This window comes from Nylanderia fulva, unplaced genomic scaffold (genome assembly GCF_048542155.1).
Source record: "Nylanderia fulva isolate GAGA-0341 unplaced genomic scaffold, ASM4854215v1 Scaffold11, whole genome shotgun sequence".
NCBI classification, from domain to species: domain Eukaryota; kingdom Metazoa; phylum Arthropoda; class Insecta; order Hymenoptera; family Formicidae; genus Nylanderia; species Nylanderia fulva.
The window spans coordinates 1,697,247-1,713,492 of NW_028189302.1; the positions used below are offsets into that span (position 1 = coordinate 1,697,247).

The following is a 16,246-nucleotide window of genomic DNA, read 5'->3' on the forward strand; positions in this document are numbered from 1 at the left end:
ATTTATTTGATATATGTAAGAAAATCCTTTTCAAATAAATGATTTATTTGGCAGTATTGAATGAAATATGTATTAATTTAGTAATTTTTTTTCAGTGTGTATACGAAACAAAAAAATGAAACATAATCAAATCAAAGAGCCAGATAAAATAAGTTGGCGTGAAATACATTCACTTATGTCGGCAAATATTCCTTATATCCCCGCGAGAAACTTTCCCAGCTATATATCTCGGGCCGGGGAAAAAGAATGAGGAACAAAGTGTATACGTAAAAACGGGAGGAGGCATTTCGGAAGCTAAAAAGTGTCCACTTATCGTAGGCGAAGTCGAGCTAGGCAACTGAGCCGGGAATCCCCGGCGAGGGTTGCGAGAGTAGATTTGCATAACTACACCTGATTTACGACGACAGTCCGGACTTACTGTCGCCGGAAGAACAAAAGTTTGTCGCGCACGGGGCTGATATCGCCGCGGCTTCGCGCCTATTTCGCCCCGAAAACGATATCAAGGCGAGGAGTCGCAAACCGGAGTTGGGTCGCGCGCGACATTGTGCGCCTACAGGCCAATTCAAGTTTTCGCGGTTGAAGAGGAACTTCTCTCTCTGCTCTCTCGCGTCGAGAGATATACCCTTTCCCAAGTTTCCTTCTCAGCGCAGGACGACGGGTTCTCGCGAAACACTTGGCAATTATCCGTTAACTCATCGTTCTCGAAGAGACTCTCTCTCGTTGAATCCGGAAATTCGCAGAGTTGGCGGTGCCCAAAGATAAATGAGCGAATGGAATGCAAGGTCGCGCGAGCTAGACGTTAATTGGATTTCGAGCAAAACTCGACTACTCTTTTATCTTTATGACATGTGCAGCGATATCTCGCTCTATCGATTAGAAATGTCGAATAAATTGGGTATTATATCATTTTTAATTTAAATGTGCGCGGAGAGAATTTTCTCTTCAAATTTATCCTGAAAATCATGGCAATCGTGCGACAATATGGTATTCGAAGAATCTTATAAGAGTTTCTTGGAGACGTTAATTGGATTTTGAGCAAAACTCGACTACTCTTTTATCTTTATGACATGTGCAGCGATATCTCGCGCTATCGATTAGAAATGTCAAATAAATTGGGTATTATATCATTTTTAATTTAAATGTGCGCGGAGAGAATTTTCTCTTCAAATTTATCCTGAAAATCATGGCAATCGTGCGACAATATGGTATTCGAAGAATCTTATAAGAGTTTCTTGGAGACGTTAATTGGATTTTGAGCAAAACTCGACTACATTTTTATCTTTATGACATGTGCAGCGATATCTCGCTCTATCAATTAGAAATGTCGAATAAATTGGATATTATATCATTTTTAATTTAAATGTGCGCGGAGAGAATTTTCTCTTTCAAATTTATCCTGAAAATCATGCTAATTGTGCGACAATATGGTATTCGAAGAATCTTATAAGAGTTTCTTGGAGACAGTTAATTGGATTTTGAGCAAAACTCGACTACATTTTTATCTTTATGACATGTGCAGCGATATCTCGCTCTATCGATTAGAAATGTCAAATAAATTGGGTATTATATCATTTTTAATTTAAATGTGCGCGGAGAGAATTTTCTCTTCAAATTTATCCTGAAAATCATGGCAATCGTGCGACAATATGGTATTCGAAGAATCTTATAAGAGTTTCTTGGAGACGTTAATTGGATTTTGAGCAAAACTCGACTACTCTTTTATCTTTATGACATGTGCAGCGATATCTCGCTCTATCGATTAGAAATGTCGAATAAATTGGGTATTATATCATTTTTAATTTAAATGTGCGCGGAGAGAATTTTCTCTTCAAATTTATCCTGAAAATCATGCTAATTGTGCGACAATATGGTATTCGAAAAATCTTATAAGAGTTTCTTTGATCAATATTTACCACAAAAAAATATTAATATGTACATAGTAAAATTTACTAAGAATTTACTATGTACGTATTAATATTTTTATTGTGGTAAATATTAAAAATATTAATACGTACATAGTAAATTCTTAGTAAATTTTACTATGTACATATTAATATTTTTATTGTGGTAAATATTAATCAGAGAAACTCTTATAAAATTTTTCCAATGCCACATTGTTGCACGATTACTATGATTTTCAGGGTAAATTCTAACAATAAGAGAAAATTCTCTCTGTGTGATTATATAAAATTTATATATAATATTTAAATAAAAATTATATATAGATAATTTATATATAGAACTTGAATAAAAATTATACATAGAATTTATATATAGAATGTAAATAAAAATTATATATAGAATTAATATATAAAATTTATATAGAGAATTTATATAGAATTTATACATATAGAATCGGTTAACTTTTCAAGCGTACTTCACTTGATGTTTCTGCGTGTGTTTATTTTTTCTTTAATTCTTCTTACGTTTAAACCAATATAAAAAGAATCCGCAGTTTAACCGGTCTTGTGTTTCTTTTCCACTCTTTTCAGATCTAACTCTCTAGGAAAACAAAATATAAACTAAAGTTAAAGTAACTAAACGCTGATAAAACTTACTCAGTGGTAGTTTTAAACATCTCACATACCTACTTGGCTTCTTGTTTTATTTCTTTCTTTATTTGTATTTTTTGTTATATTATCAAAAATTAACAACGATATATTTATTATTATCTTCAGCATCATAGACATCTTTTGTAAAAAAAAAAAAAAAAATAATAAATAAATAAATAAATAATAATAATACGACATTTCTGCAAAATCTCTCGTGCAAATAACTTCAATTTAAAATAATCACAGGACAACTTGCTGCTTTAAGAAAAGATTTTTCTCTGATGTCATTAAAGCGTCAGGGAAGGAGAAAGAGCCAATTTATTTCACATTTCTATCTCAATCACTTTCAAAGATTATAAGGATGAAGGGAGCTTTTTTTCCAGATGGTAGACGACGTTCTGCTTGCTTTTATGAAATAATGCGAAATAAAGGTCAGCCTAGCGCGACGATCGTTCATTCTCTACGGTAAATAATCGGGACATTGAAAAGAAGCCGGGATTAGCAATTCAACTGTAATTTCGCGAGATTTTTCGCGCCGCGACGCGACGCCGGGACGATTCGTTCTTCTTTCTGTCTCGTCGAGTACATTTACACCATCGGCAAAGTGGGTACTTATCCAAGTTACAGACTATGACGGGAGAGAAAAAGAAAAGAGAGAAAAAGGAGGCAAAGTAGATAGATAGCTCGAGAGTTTCCGCGAATGAGAGAAAGAAAAAAAAAGAGAAAAACTCAAGCCAAAGCGAAGAGAGAAAAAAGGAACTTGTTGTGACTTCCATAAAAATCCGGAAGCGGTTTCCGAAGAGTTCTAAGAAAAATTTCGTCCGAACTTCGCGCGCGAGATTCCTGTCTTGCTTGAAAGCCTCTCTTTTTCTCCGGTTTAGGACTTTGTCTCCATCGCTTTACTGTGTAGTAATAAATTAACCTCTTTTAGTATTTTTTAATTAAAAGATTTATTTATTTAGAGAGACTCTACGCGGAGAGAATTTTCTCTTGATAATCGTAGGACAATATGGTATTAGAAGAATTTTATATGAATTTTTCTGATTAAAAATACAATATTTACCACAATAAAAAATATTGATATATATATACATATAAATTTTATTAAGTAAAATTAATCGAACATATTTTATATCTTATCGCAGTAGATATTCATATTTTTATTGCGATCACAGAGAAACTTTTATAAAATTTTTCCAATATCACATTGTCTCACGATTACCATAATTTTCAGAATAAATTCTAAAAGGAAATTCTCTCCGTGTCATGTTTATATGAAACGTTTCCGTAGAAATATTACTGATATTTATTCTGACACTTGTATGATGACATAACAAATATAATTTTTAATCGAAAGGCGATTTGACAGACATTTATTAATCAAGAGATTAATTGATTAAGAGAAACTTCAATATTCGTGCGAGATGTTTCCGTAGAAATATTATCGATATTTATTTTAACAGTTGTCTGACAAATATAAATTTAATCGAAAGGCGATTTGACAGACGAACGAGACAAAGGATAATCTGAAAAAAATCGAACATGAACGGGCAAATAATCTTTTTTTTTTTTCATGCTACTTTATGTAAAAAAATGTTATCGCGTCATATAATAAATAAATAATATATAAATAAATAATATAAATATATTCGGTTTGTGTATAATATTTTGAAAGTTGATTTTTTCCTTGCGACTTACATCGCGGTATAATAATGTCCCTGTGCGTGACTTTTACGCGCGCAAAAATAAATGGCATATCTCATAATTGAAGTGACTGGAAACTTAAAACAGGCGTGTCGTATACGTGAAAGTTATGACCACTAAACACGACTCTTTCGCCTGTGCAAATGTATAGATGTAACTGATGGGAGGTGCTCGAATAATGTATCTTGTGACCGAGATTTGCAGCGTACAAATAGCAAATGTAACATATATGTTTTTACATATATACTTTTTACGTCATCGTCATATAAGATATATAAACGAGCTATAAATCTCGATAAGCTAATTCGTTAATCTAATTAATTAAGCAACCGTGGGAATATCGCGAAAAGGCTTCAAAGCGATCAGTTCTCTGGAAATGGATCAATCCGCAAAATCTTTGATACACTCCGTTATGTAATCTCTCGTCGGAAATTGATATCTCGTTATGTAATTAGTGACTCTCTGAACAGAGTTTCGCGATTTCGCTCGAAACTCTAATTTACAACAGTATGACGTGAGAATTTCCAGAAACTAATAATTTGTTGGATGCTGTAATCGCTCTTTTCTAACTCACGTGTGCAGCAAAAACCATAGAATTTCAATCCTCGTAAAATTCGTTAATAACTCACCGATATTTTCGACTCCGAGAGCGTTGGCCTTGCTCTCTTTATTCTTGTCGTCTCTGTTACACACATCGCCGGTGTTCTTCCACCATTTATCGTAGAGGATCTGTATTACACCTTTTTCCTGCAGCTCCAGAATAGCTAGAGATATTTTATCCCTCCAGGGCGAGCCTGCATATAAAAAGCCTTCGTTAGGCTGGTCAAGGGTTTCGCAATTTCTGCCTCAGCGACATAATTCCGAACATAAATTTGCCGTTAGATTGTAAATTAAATATACGAGAAATAATGTAAGATAAAATTATATATAATCAAATTATATAATTAAATATACGGGAAATTTTGTAGAAATTCTTGGAATTTCTTCTGCTTCGGAAGGAACACAGAATTATTTCAGTATAGTATAAGAGTTAAAGTAGCTGCTTTAGGACAGGAACTTTTCTTAAACTTGAATGTATATTCTGCGTCGGCTAATGAAGCTGATTTTTCTTTGGCAGAGATTTAATTAGCCGCCAGCTGTTTTAGGGGAAACTTTTTAACTTTCAATATTAAATGTACGTTGATAACTAATTCTTAAATTAAATGTTTGTGCGAGAGAGGTTACATTGTTGCACTTTTAATCATATTTACCTTTCGGAGTAGCAATTCCGTATCCTTTGCTGTCCAATAAACCTCCAATTTGTGTCAGATTGCAATCACGGTGAACTGCATAATCGAGCATGGTCGATTCCATCAAGAATGCATAGTCACCTTCCAGGACCCTCTTTATGCCTTCTTCATAACTTTGAACGAACACAGACGGAGACTTCGATTCCATGAACCTCCACATTTTCTGATAGATCCCAATTTTCGAGTCCTATTAAATTACACAATATCAATTAACTAATTTCTGTAACGTTTTATATTTCCGATTTTCTGTTCTACATTGTAAGGTTTGATTTAAAAAAATTTAATTAAAAATTTTTAATTTTAAAGTGCATTAAAAGATGAAAAAAAATTGATACCGTATTATAAAGAAGATCGTTGACTTTTTTGAACGTATCAGCTCTACGAAACAGATGTTTTTATTGGATGGACAAAAGTGGTCGTTCTTTGATGTTATCTACCATAAAGTTAAATTCCGAAATTTTTTGCTTATTACAGCGCTTGTTAATTTGCTCGTCTTTTCATAGTATGAAGAATAAACGAGAAGAAGCGGAATTTATAAAAGCGGTTTTTGTTTAACGAATATATAATATATACATAGTTTTTTTGATAAAATATCATGTAGAAGGAGACTCAATACTACGAAAATATTATCGAAAATATAATATATCACAAATGATAACGGATGAGCAGATTTTCAGATATATTTTTTTATCTTATTATTGTTAGTACGAATATATATTAAAAATATATATAATTTTATATATAATTCTTCTTCGTATATGTTCATAACACTGCATTGTCCATTAACGTAGCATTTCCCCTATCAAAATTCATTTCGATATTTATTCATGTAAGTCATACATCGCTTGATGCGATTGCACGATAAAACGAGAATTTAAATGCAAAGAGTGTCCGATAAAAAAATACGATGAAAAATGTTTTCTAAAGAAAAATAAAATATCCAGATATGAAAATAAAATAAATATATATTATCGATTAAATTCCGGGAGACGTGTGATTAAAATATAAAAAATGCAAATTTTTTTCCCACAATCTTGTACTTACTCTGAAAAATGTTTTCGTACTTCCACCCTCTAGAGTACCGTAAGATATATCGGTCTGCTCCGCAAGATCGGCGGCGTTCTCGATTGGTGTTATCATTCTTTCAACCGTCAGAAAGGCCGCCAGATTCGCGGTGTAAGAGGAGATGATAATCAGCGTGAAGAACCACCATATGCCGCCTACTATTCTCGTACTAGTTGCCTGACAACGAGGATTCATTTTCTCTAACTTCATCGCACGATTATCAAATAAACTCGATGAAATAATATCGCATTTCTCACTCGCGGCAATTAATACGAATATATATAAATTGGATAATCATCCGGGAAATAATCTTGATTAATGAGATGAATCAAATGATTCGTAATATTATAATAATTTAATCGTACTTGTTATTCATTTGTATAGGTTTCATTAATGAAAATGTTAATTTATTTATTTTTCGATAGAGATTATTATATATGTATATATAAATAGATCGCGCAAATTCCCGACAAATTTATTCGTTGATTAACAATAATCATCCGTATAATTCGCTATAATTTTGAAAACGCAACGATTAATTTTCGTATCAATTGCACGCGATTACGAGCGATCCGACAGCGTCAGAGGAATATGTTAAACAGTCCAGTTTTGTTCTGACAATGTGTTATCATTTTAATCCGCGTATATCAATCAAAATCAATCGTCGTGTCGAGAAATCAAATGGTTGTAAACCGCGCGAGAGAGAAACTTCCGGTCGTAAAGTTCCGGTGGAAAAAGGTCTCTCACGCGTGTGAATGTTTTACCGATATAGGGATCCACCTCTTTTATCCCCTTCTGTCGCGAAGGGGAGATCCGTAAGGAGATTGAGGGATCGATCGAAAACGCATCAAGGACGAGTGACGGGGTCGATCCCGATCTGGAAATACCGCGACGAGGAATGCAATACGGGGGATTTCTCTCGTTTAAAATTCGCCGCCGGGATATTTCAACGCATTAACGGCAAGACTCGACGATCTCGCGGAAGCGATCGTCGAATATGGAATGCCGGGTGCGAATGGGTTCTCTCTTTCTCTCCCTATCTCTCTCTCATTCTCGCGTCAGACGGCGAATCCTCTCTCTATTCGGCAGTTTTGTGTTAAACGATTTTAATTCACTACTCTCGCGCCGTAATATTACGCGAAAGAGTATTCTCGCCCTTCGGTGTGCAATCCGAATGCATTCTGGATGCGTATAATGAATATGCTTAATTTTCATTCCGACAAAATATATGTATAATATATGTAATATATATATATTTAATATATTATATAAATTATATTATTATTTTATTATACATATATTTTTAATTATATATTTATATTATTATATAATTATATAATATACATATAATTATATAATTATATATTATATTATTATATTTTTAATTATAAATATAATATTTATTACATTTACAATATATTATAATATATAATATATAATAATACCATATATTATAATTATCCATATATATAATATAATTATAATATTATAATATATAATATATTATAATATACAATATATTATAATATATAATATATTAATATATTTAATATATTATATATTTAATATATTATATATTAATATATTATATAATATATACTATATTATATAATATATATATAATATATTATATACATGTATATTAATACATACGTATTATATATTATAAATTTATTATATTATGTATCCTGTTAAATATATATTTTGCGTGGGACAACCCCTTTTACTTATTATTATTGTTATTATTATTTCTGGTATCGAGATAAGAAATTTTCCGCGCGCGTATACGGAGAAATTGATGACAAAAAGGGACATGCGCGCTATTATATATTTGCAATATTACACATTCCGCTCTATATATTCAACAGCGACTCGTGATGCGCCTGGTTTGACGTGAAATACAATTTGCTGACACTCGAGACAGTGTCGCGACGACAACCCCGCATGTACACACGTGCCACCAGAGTCAAATTAGCATTGCATGGTGTACAGATACCATAAATATTTATATGTTTCCACATGACATTATATTCTCCAGCTTATTTCTAATTTTTTTTTCCTACGACATTTCTAAGGAACGAATAGTTGCAACGTTTTATATCGAACAAACTGATATCTATATTTTTCTTACCTTCACAAACACATAATATATGTAATTATATAACGAGGAATTGATTTAGCAAGAAATCGGTGAACTCTATTCGTGAAATTTAAATTATAAACGATACAAGTCGAGTGATATTATGCAATATTGTGACATATCATTTCTTTATACATTTATCATGTATAAATACTTTTTGTTCATATTTTTTTTCCGAAAAATAGGTATCACAAGATATTCGTGTATAATTATTAGTTTGAAAACGAAAACGAAAAAACACCGTGTTCCAGAGTACATATCTCGTGATTTATAAGTTCAGACGAGTTGACTTCATGTCCCGATGATTTAGTAACGTGATAAACGAGCACGCTGACCAAATAATGTCGAAATTATTGTTCACATCAAAGTTGATGTTATTTTTTTCATCATATGTACATACATATATATATTTCGTACGCTTTTGCGTATTTATTATATTCTAATCCACATAGAATTAAATAATTTTATCCAAATATAATTTAAATAAAAAACAATTATGAAAATTCCACGTATATAAGTACATAATGTAGACAATTGTTTGATTCAATTCAATTGACTATTGTATAAAACTCTGTTTCTATAAAACTCTGATATTCATCTAAATTTTAGATGATGTATGTCGAGTGATATTGAATATGCAATATTGTGAGATATACATAGTTTGTGCTAGTAATTGTGCTCTCTCTCTCTCTCTCTCTCTCTCTCTCTCTCTCTCTTTCTCTCGTATTACACACTCCCAATATATGTAGTAATATAGAAACGGATAGGAAACTAAAGGTATGTATGGAAATTTGTGAGCATTCTCATACGAGCGGCGTACCGAGGATATGCAATTGTTTTCCTATATGTATATGTATGCTTAGGTTCAACAAAATCCTCATTTTACTATATTATTGGCATTGTTCGGAAAATAACGCATTTGAAATTATTCGAGTAGTGTGGCAAAACCACACGAATTTCTGTGTTCTGAATACGCTGCTGCATTTTCGGAACGTGTTCCAAGGCAGCAAAATTAATGTTCAATATCGAGCACCTTAATATGAAGTGTCTTTTCTCTACGTTTTTAATACACTGAAAAAATTTAGTTAATTCTTATAAGTATTTATTTCAGTACTGTCAAATAAATCATTTATTTGAAACTATAATAATAATATTTATTTGATATAAGAAAATTCTTTTCAAAACAAATCAATATTTATTTGTTTCAAATAAATGATTCATTTGACAGTATTGAACTAAATATTTGTAAATAATTTAACAAATTTTTTTTTTGATTTCGATAAAAAAGTAGCAAGTTAAAACGTACTTTATAATACAATTTTTTATATATTTTTTTAGATATTAAATACCTTGTCATATTTTACGTAACAACAAGAAAACATTACGACGAGGATTATAAAATATCCGAAGTATTCTTTCTCCCTTCTAGTTCTAGTTTTTCATCGACATTCTTCCTTTCTTTCTTTCTTTCCTTCTTGCGTGACGTGAAGTATGAGGCAAGAAGTTTGGAAAACACTGTTCGATATATACTACAATCCCTTCGGAAGAACATCCGCAGCAGCGTAAAAGCGGAGAAATCGAGCGTCGAGAGTTTACTACCCGTGCATTTACGCGAAGTTACTTTCACACCGCGCTTCTTGCATACAAAGTTCATCGTCCATTAATCCATTGTATAGGCGCCGAACTAAAAAAGGTAAAATCCGAACGAAAAGGATTGATGGATTATTTTCATATCGTGTGCATACGATGTTAAAAATACAAGGGTTGTGCAATCCCCGAAGGCGTACACCTTTATCGTATGTAAACTCTATGATAAAATAATCTCGTATTCTCAACATAAAACAAGCTGGTAGAAAATATAATGATATGAAAACATATCTGTAATATGAGTTCATTTTACATATGATCATTAAAATTTTAAATTAATAAAATATTGCCGTAACGAAATATTAATATATATATATATACAGGAGAAATTAAATTAACTTGTATGCGCATGCAGGGTTGACAAGCATTTTCCCGCCTTTTTCTTGATGACAAGAGTGCAAAGTTTGATTCGTTTGTACAAAATTAACGAATTATTATTTAGCCCGGCAAACGCAAATTTTTTTATATAATAAAAATGTGTCACGGGAAGAGCAAAATAAGGTTTCGAGAATAAAGCTATATGTGTAAGCTCCATTTCTTTTTTTCTCAATTTTTATAAGTACGGTACACAAGAGGAGAAAAAGATATTGCGCGAATAATAACGGACAACTCTTTTCACTCTGAATGCCCCTATTGTTGTTGCCATCTCAGTTTATACTCCTAGCGACTCTTCTCGCAAGATTGACGGAAGTCAATACAATATTGCGCGTATTATTCGACAACTGAAAGCCAATTGCGCACTATTCTGTACCGTGCGTTTTTCATCGTCTTATTCCATCTATTGTATTACACGAACCGGCGTCCGTATAAATAAAAATCGATCCGAATGTCGGAGGAATAATAATTTCATGGAAAAAATATATAGTGAGAGAGTGCGAAGAACCTATATATTGTTTCTCTCTGTACCAGAAAAAAATTACAATCCGTCATTTTTTTTATCATTGTGGAGGGAATTAAATTTTTTCTTTTGCTGTATAAATATTTTTCCTTCAAGTCTTATATACACGTACGCTACATTTTAATTTTTAAAATATTTGCGCAGTTAATATCCTTTTATTTTACCGTCTTGTAAAGCTATATTAACGCAAATTTATTACAAATTCTGCAAACGTTGCATATATACATACATATATAAAGTTCTTTTAAATTTTATAAATTCACGTTATTTATTCATCTTCTCATATGATGATTATGCACGGTGTACTTATATATATGTGCTCTCTCTCTTCTGGCCATTATATGACATTTATTTACTTTCCGTCTTGGAATATAAAATTCGTTGAATTTCACGTTGCACGCAAGTGAATAAAATTATGTAAAAAATATGTAACTGAGATTTGTGACATTTTATACGTGGTTGGTGAAAAATGCAGCAATACAGTTATGCTGCTAACTTAATTTGTTTCGTGTTATTATTCTACAAAGCATATTATTACACAATAATGTTTTTCAGAAGCAAAGGTAAATTTTTTTTGTTACACGAAGATATGTATAAAAATATATATTTTTTTTTTCGTTCTCTTCCTTTACGCAATATGATAAAATTAAGAGAGATATTTAAATTTAATGTAATAATTTTGTCACACAGAGGGGGAAAATAGATAAAAGCGTTAAAGGTCTCGTATTTATATTAGATTTTTTGATATATATATATATATATAAATTGTCCGATCGATTGTCATATCTTTCATTTTTTGCAAAGGTATAATAGTCTGAGATATCGTGGCTAATAAAGTTTCTTTTTCTACTTCTTTTTCTCCTATTGCTTTTCACACGTGGTCGAACAGAGAGTGAGTAATTTCTAAAGCATATATATATATATATATATATATATATATATATATATGCTCGCTATTAAAAGAGTGGAAAACTGTTTCGTGCAAAAATGGTCTTTTGGATGGCGTGAATGTGGACGCTAATAAAAGGAATAACAGACCAATATAAAGGAAGGATTTTGCGTCGTAATTATTTCTCGAATAAATCTAGGGATCAGTTTCTCTCTTTGACGTGCTGACGCTATTGGAAATGAATTCAAGAAAGGAAAAGAAAGAAAGTTATACAAACCACGGCGAACAATGATCATTCATACTGTTTCTCGGAGTGTTTGAATTGTTGAATTATTGACATAGGAAGCAGGAGGAAGACAAGAGAGGGCATTTGCGCTCTTATTATTGAATATCAAAATTTTATTTATCAAAATTTATTATTGAATATCAAGAATAATTCAACAAGTTCGTAATTCCATATTATTATTATTATTATTACGTAAATTATTACATTTACGTAATAATAATAAAAAATTCTATTAAGAATAATTATATTCTTAATTTCAATAATAATTCAACAGAGTTCGTATAATTTTATAAAATTATATAATAATTTTATAAAATTACGTAATATTTATATAATAGTTAAATTATTATATAATTTTATAAAATTACGAACTTGTTGTAAATTATTATTGAAACTAAGAATATAATTATTCTTAATAGACATTTTTATCTATCATTCTGTGAAACATTTATAGCGAATAATAAAATCCGCTAACGAATGCAACTTATTGCGCGCTTTCTCTCTCTCTCTTTCTCCCATAAAAAGAAAATTTCCATCAAAAGATGTCGTAAAAACTGGAGGATCGACATTTTAATGCATGTATGTATAAAGAGAAGTATAGGATATTGCGACGCGCAGAAATGGCTCGTTTCATTTTACGCTTTGATCAAAATTTGATTGAGCCGCGCGAGGCTAAAGTGATTTCTCTGGATCTGCTAACACGTTGCTGCTTAAACGAGTATTTTGCTGTCGTAAAATCTTTAAGGAGAAGCCGAAATCTTATATCTGGACGTAAATTACGCGACGCGCGCTTCTCCTTTAATTAACGCCGTAAAGGCATTTATGAAAGTTGATATTTGATGCGAGTGTATTTATTCGGTTATTTCAAACAAGTCCGACAAATCTCCTCGAGAGTCGCACACTTCGTTAAGAATAAATTTAAAAAAATTTTTTCTCAGAGCTCTTTGACTCTCTCTCTCTCTCTCTCTCTCTCTCTCTCACACTCTTTCTCTTTTTTGTGGTGGCACGTTTACCTTAGGGTTGAGGTCGCTGCCTTGTTGCATAAGTGTGCCGACCGTAAACCAAAAGCTGTTGGCCAGGCTGAACTCGTTGACAGTTCTCAGCAGCGGAATGTCGTCACTATCCGGATCCAAGGCGCTCACGTGACCACCCTGATGACAGTGCGATAATGGCAGCCCCGCCAAGTGATATAGATTCGAGAATGATGATATTATTTTAATTTATGTGCACAGTATTTTTTATACAGAATCGCGCGTGAATGTTCAATCGCGAGGAATGAAAAATTGCAAATGCGAATTATTTTTAAATTTTTTACGTATACATTTTCTCTAAAAGAAGGAAAATATAATATTTTTCACCGTTTAATGAATTTACTCTCTCGTGAATGAAGAGCGCGCCGCGTTAAAAGTAGATTATCGCAGAATTTGTTAATTGGCCGTTCTTTGTTCATCGGTTAATATACCTACATTTTTTTGTAATACATGTTAGCACGAAAATGAATGAGGAAATTGCGTATACTCTCTTTTTTAATTAAAAATAAAATTATATTAAAAAATATTATTTAATACTTGATCACGTCTCAGCGCTGCAGGAGAGATTTTCATTGAAAAATCGATCGTTTCGTACCACTTGGCAGGTGCCTACCTGCAAGGGGCAATTGCAACTTGGGCAGGGTGACGGCTCCACCCATTCGTAGGGCGAGAATCTTGCCACTATCCATATCGTCAGGGAAACCATCACGTAAGCGCCCAGCAGGGACAACCAGATCTCCACGGCGAGAGGATTCATAAACGAGAAGAGGCGCGACGGCGTGCGTTTGGTCACCTGAAGCAATGACATATTTGTTTCGACGTTACTGACACGTGGGGAATTGGTGACCGATTAAGAGCCCGATTTCTAGATTTTCACGATGTTCTATCGTCGCGTTCCGGATTCCCTGCTGAAAAATAGTAATTTCGCAGGAAGACGCGGATGGTTTATAACTCCACCGCCGCACTTTTATTTTCCTCCGCAATATCCAGTCTCTCGAATGGCTCGAAAAGACGATTCTTTATTTCGATGGAGTTATGAGGAAGCGTATTATTCTCTCCGGCGTTTATTCTCGGCCGAAACACAATGGTGCAAACTCCGAATTGCGGCTGCGTGCTGCTTTATTTTTAATGAGGAATCGCTAACGTGAGAGAGGTAATTGAGCTTGAATTTTAAAACGCAACAATACAGCTGTAACGTAACTCTAACAAGTGACGAAGGAGAATTTTAAGCGATATATAATTAAAAATATATTTTTAAAATTTAATGCGTCTAAAGTTCATCAAAAATTATTATTCCAGATCATCTTTCTCATGTCTCTAGTTTTCTGTAATATTGCGTCTATAATTTATTGATAAGAAAGATGATTTTTCTGCAATAATACAAATTATGCACACATTAACACGTTTCTGCAGTTAAAAAAAAAATAATAGAGTAATATATTATAAAAAAAAATTATTATTACAAAATTAAAAATTATTATTCTAGATGTGTCTGATCATCTTTCTCATACCTCTAGCTTTCCGTAATATTGCGTCTATAATTTATTGATAAGAAAGATGATTTTTCTGCAATAATACAAATTATGCACACATTAACACGTTTCTGCAGTTAAAAAAAAAATAATAGAGTAATATATTATAAAAAAAAATTATTATTACAAAATTAAAAATTATTATTCTAGATGTGTCTGATCATCTTTCTCATACCTCTAGCTTTCCGTAATATTTCGTCTATAATTTATTGATAAGAAAAATACTTTTTCTACAATAATGCAAATTATGCACACGCGTTAATGAGTTTCTGCAGTAAAAAAAAGAGTATAATATCCTAAAAAAAAAATGATTATTACGAAATTAAAAATTATTGTTGCAAAATTAAAAATTATTATTCCAGCTGTGTCTGATGATCTTTCTCACAGTTGTAGTTTTCTGTAATATTGCAAATACATGTTTCCGCAACATAAGCAGATTTAAACGAATCAACGAGCGCCTTGTAAACACACATGTGCTGTTTGCGCTCCGGCGAGATGATGGATTTATGTACGCGCGCTGCCTCGTGAATAAGATTCGCATACCTATATGTATACGCGAGCGAGAAGGAGGAACGAACGAGGGTGAGATGTCGGAGAGATGAGAGACATGTCCCGGCGGTGCAGTTTCAAGGTTTACGCGCGGTAAAAAAAAAGTATGTACGTAGTCCAATGTGGCGGAGCACCTCGTCGAGTGTACCTTGGGGTTGAGCCCGCTGCCCTGCCTCAGGAAGGTGCCGGTGATGAACCAGAAACTGTTGCTGACGCTAAACTGGTTCTCGACCACGTCGCTCTCGGCCAGACACGGATGCGGATTGTTCCACTCGTACGGGCTGAATCGAGCCATCACGAAGAGGGTGAAGCTCACGAGCATGTAGGCGGCGAGGACGTAGAGCCAGATCTCGACCGCGAGCGGATTCATGAAGGAGAAGAGCCGCGTCGGCTGACTCGACGGCACCTAAATTATGTCACGCTACGATTTTAATTAAAACGGATCCCCCGTCTCGTGACGCGACGCGCCACGAAACAATTAGCTTTCGATTTGCTGGGCTTTCGATTCACGGCATTCAAAGAGTCTCTCTTTGTGAGAGTTCGACGATTTGCGACAAAAGCGAGAATTCAGAAAGGCGGATTATTATTTGATAAATTAATTTTTTTTTTTTTTTTTTTTACGTTTTATCGTATGAGTACACCTTGCATATATATATATATATAT

General features: G+C 32.9%; 1 protein-coding gene across 1 annotated transcript in view; it reads right to left on the reverse strand.

Annotated features, from left to right (window-relative positions):
- Nucleotides 1–16,246, reverse strand: part of LOC114938581 (glutamate receptor ionotropic, kainate 2) — a 210,933-nt gene that overhangs the window by 10,613 nt on the left and 184,074 nt on the right. Inside the window, exons 12-17 of the mRNA XM_085487905.1 lie at nucleotides 15,731–15,988; nucleotides 14,047–14,294; nucleotides 13,484–13,661; nucleotides 6,590–6,787; nucleotides 5,507–5,732; nucleotides 4,886–5,050 (exon numbers count right to left, since the gene is read on the reverse strand). Coding sequence (XP_085344031.1) covers nucleotides 4,886–5,050; nucleotides 5,507–5,732; nucleotides 6,590–6,787; nucleotides 13,484–13,661; nucleotides 14,047–14,294; nucleotides 15,731–15,988 — 1,273 coding nt within the window. The remainder of the gene's footprint in view (nucleotides 1–4,885; nucleotides 5,051–5,506; nucleotides 5,733–6,589; nucleotides 6,788–13,483; nucleotides 13,662–14,046; nucleotides 14,295–15,730; nucleotides 15,989–16,246) is intronic.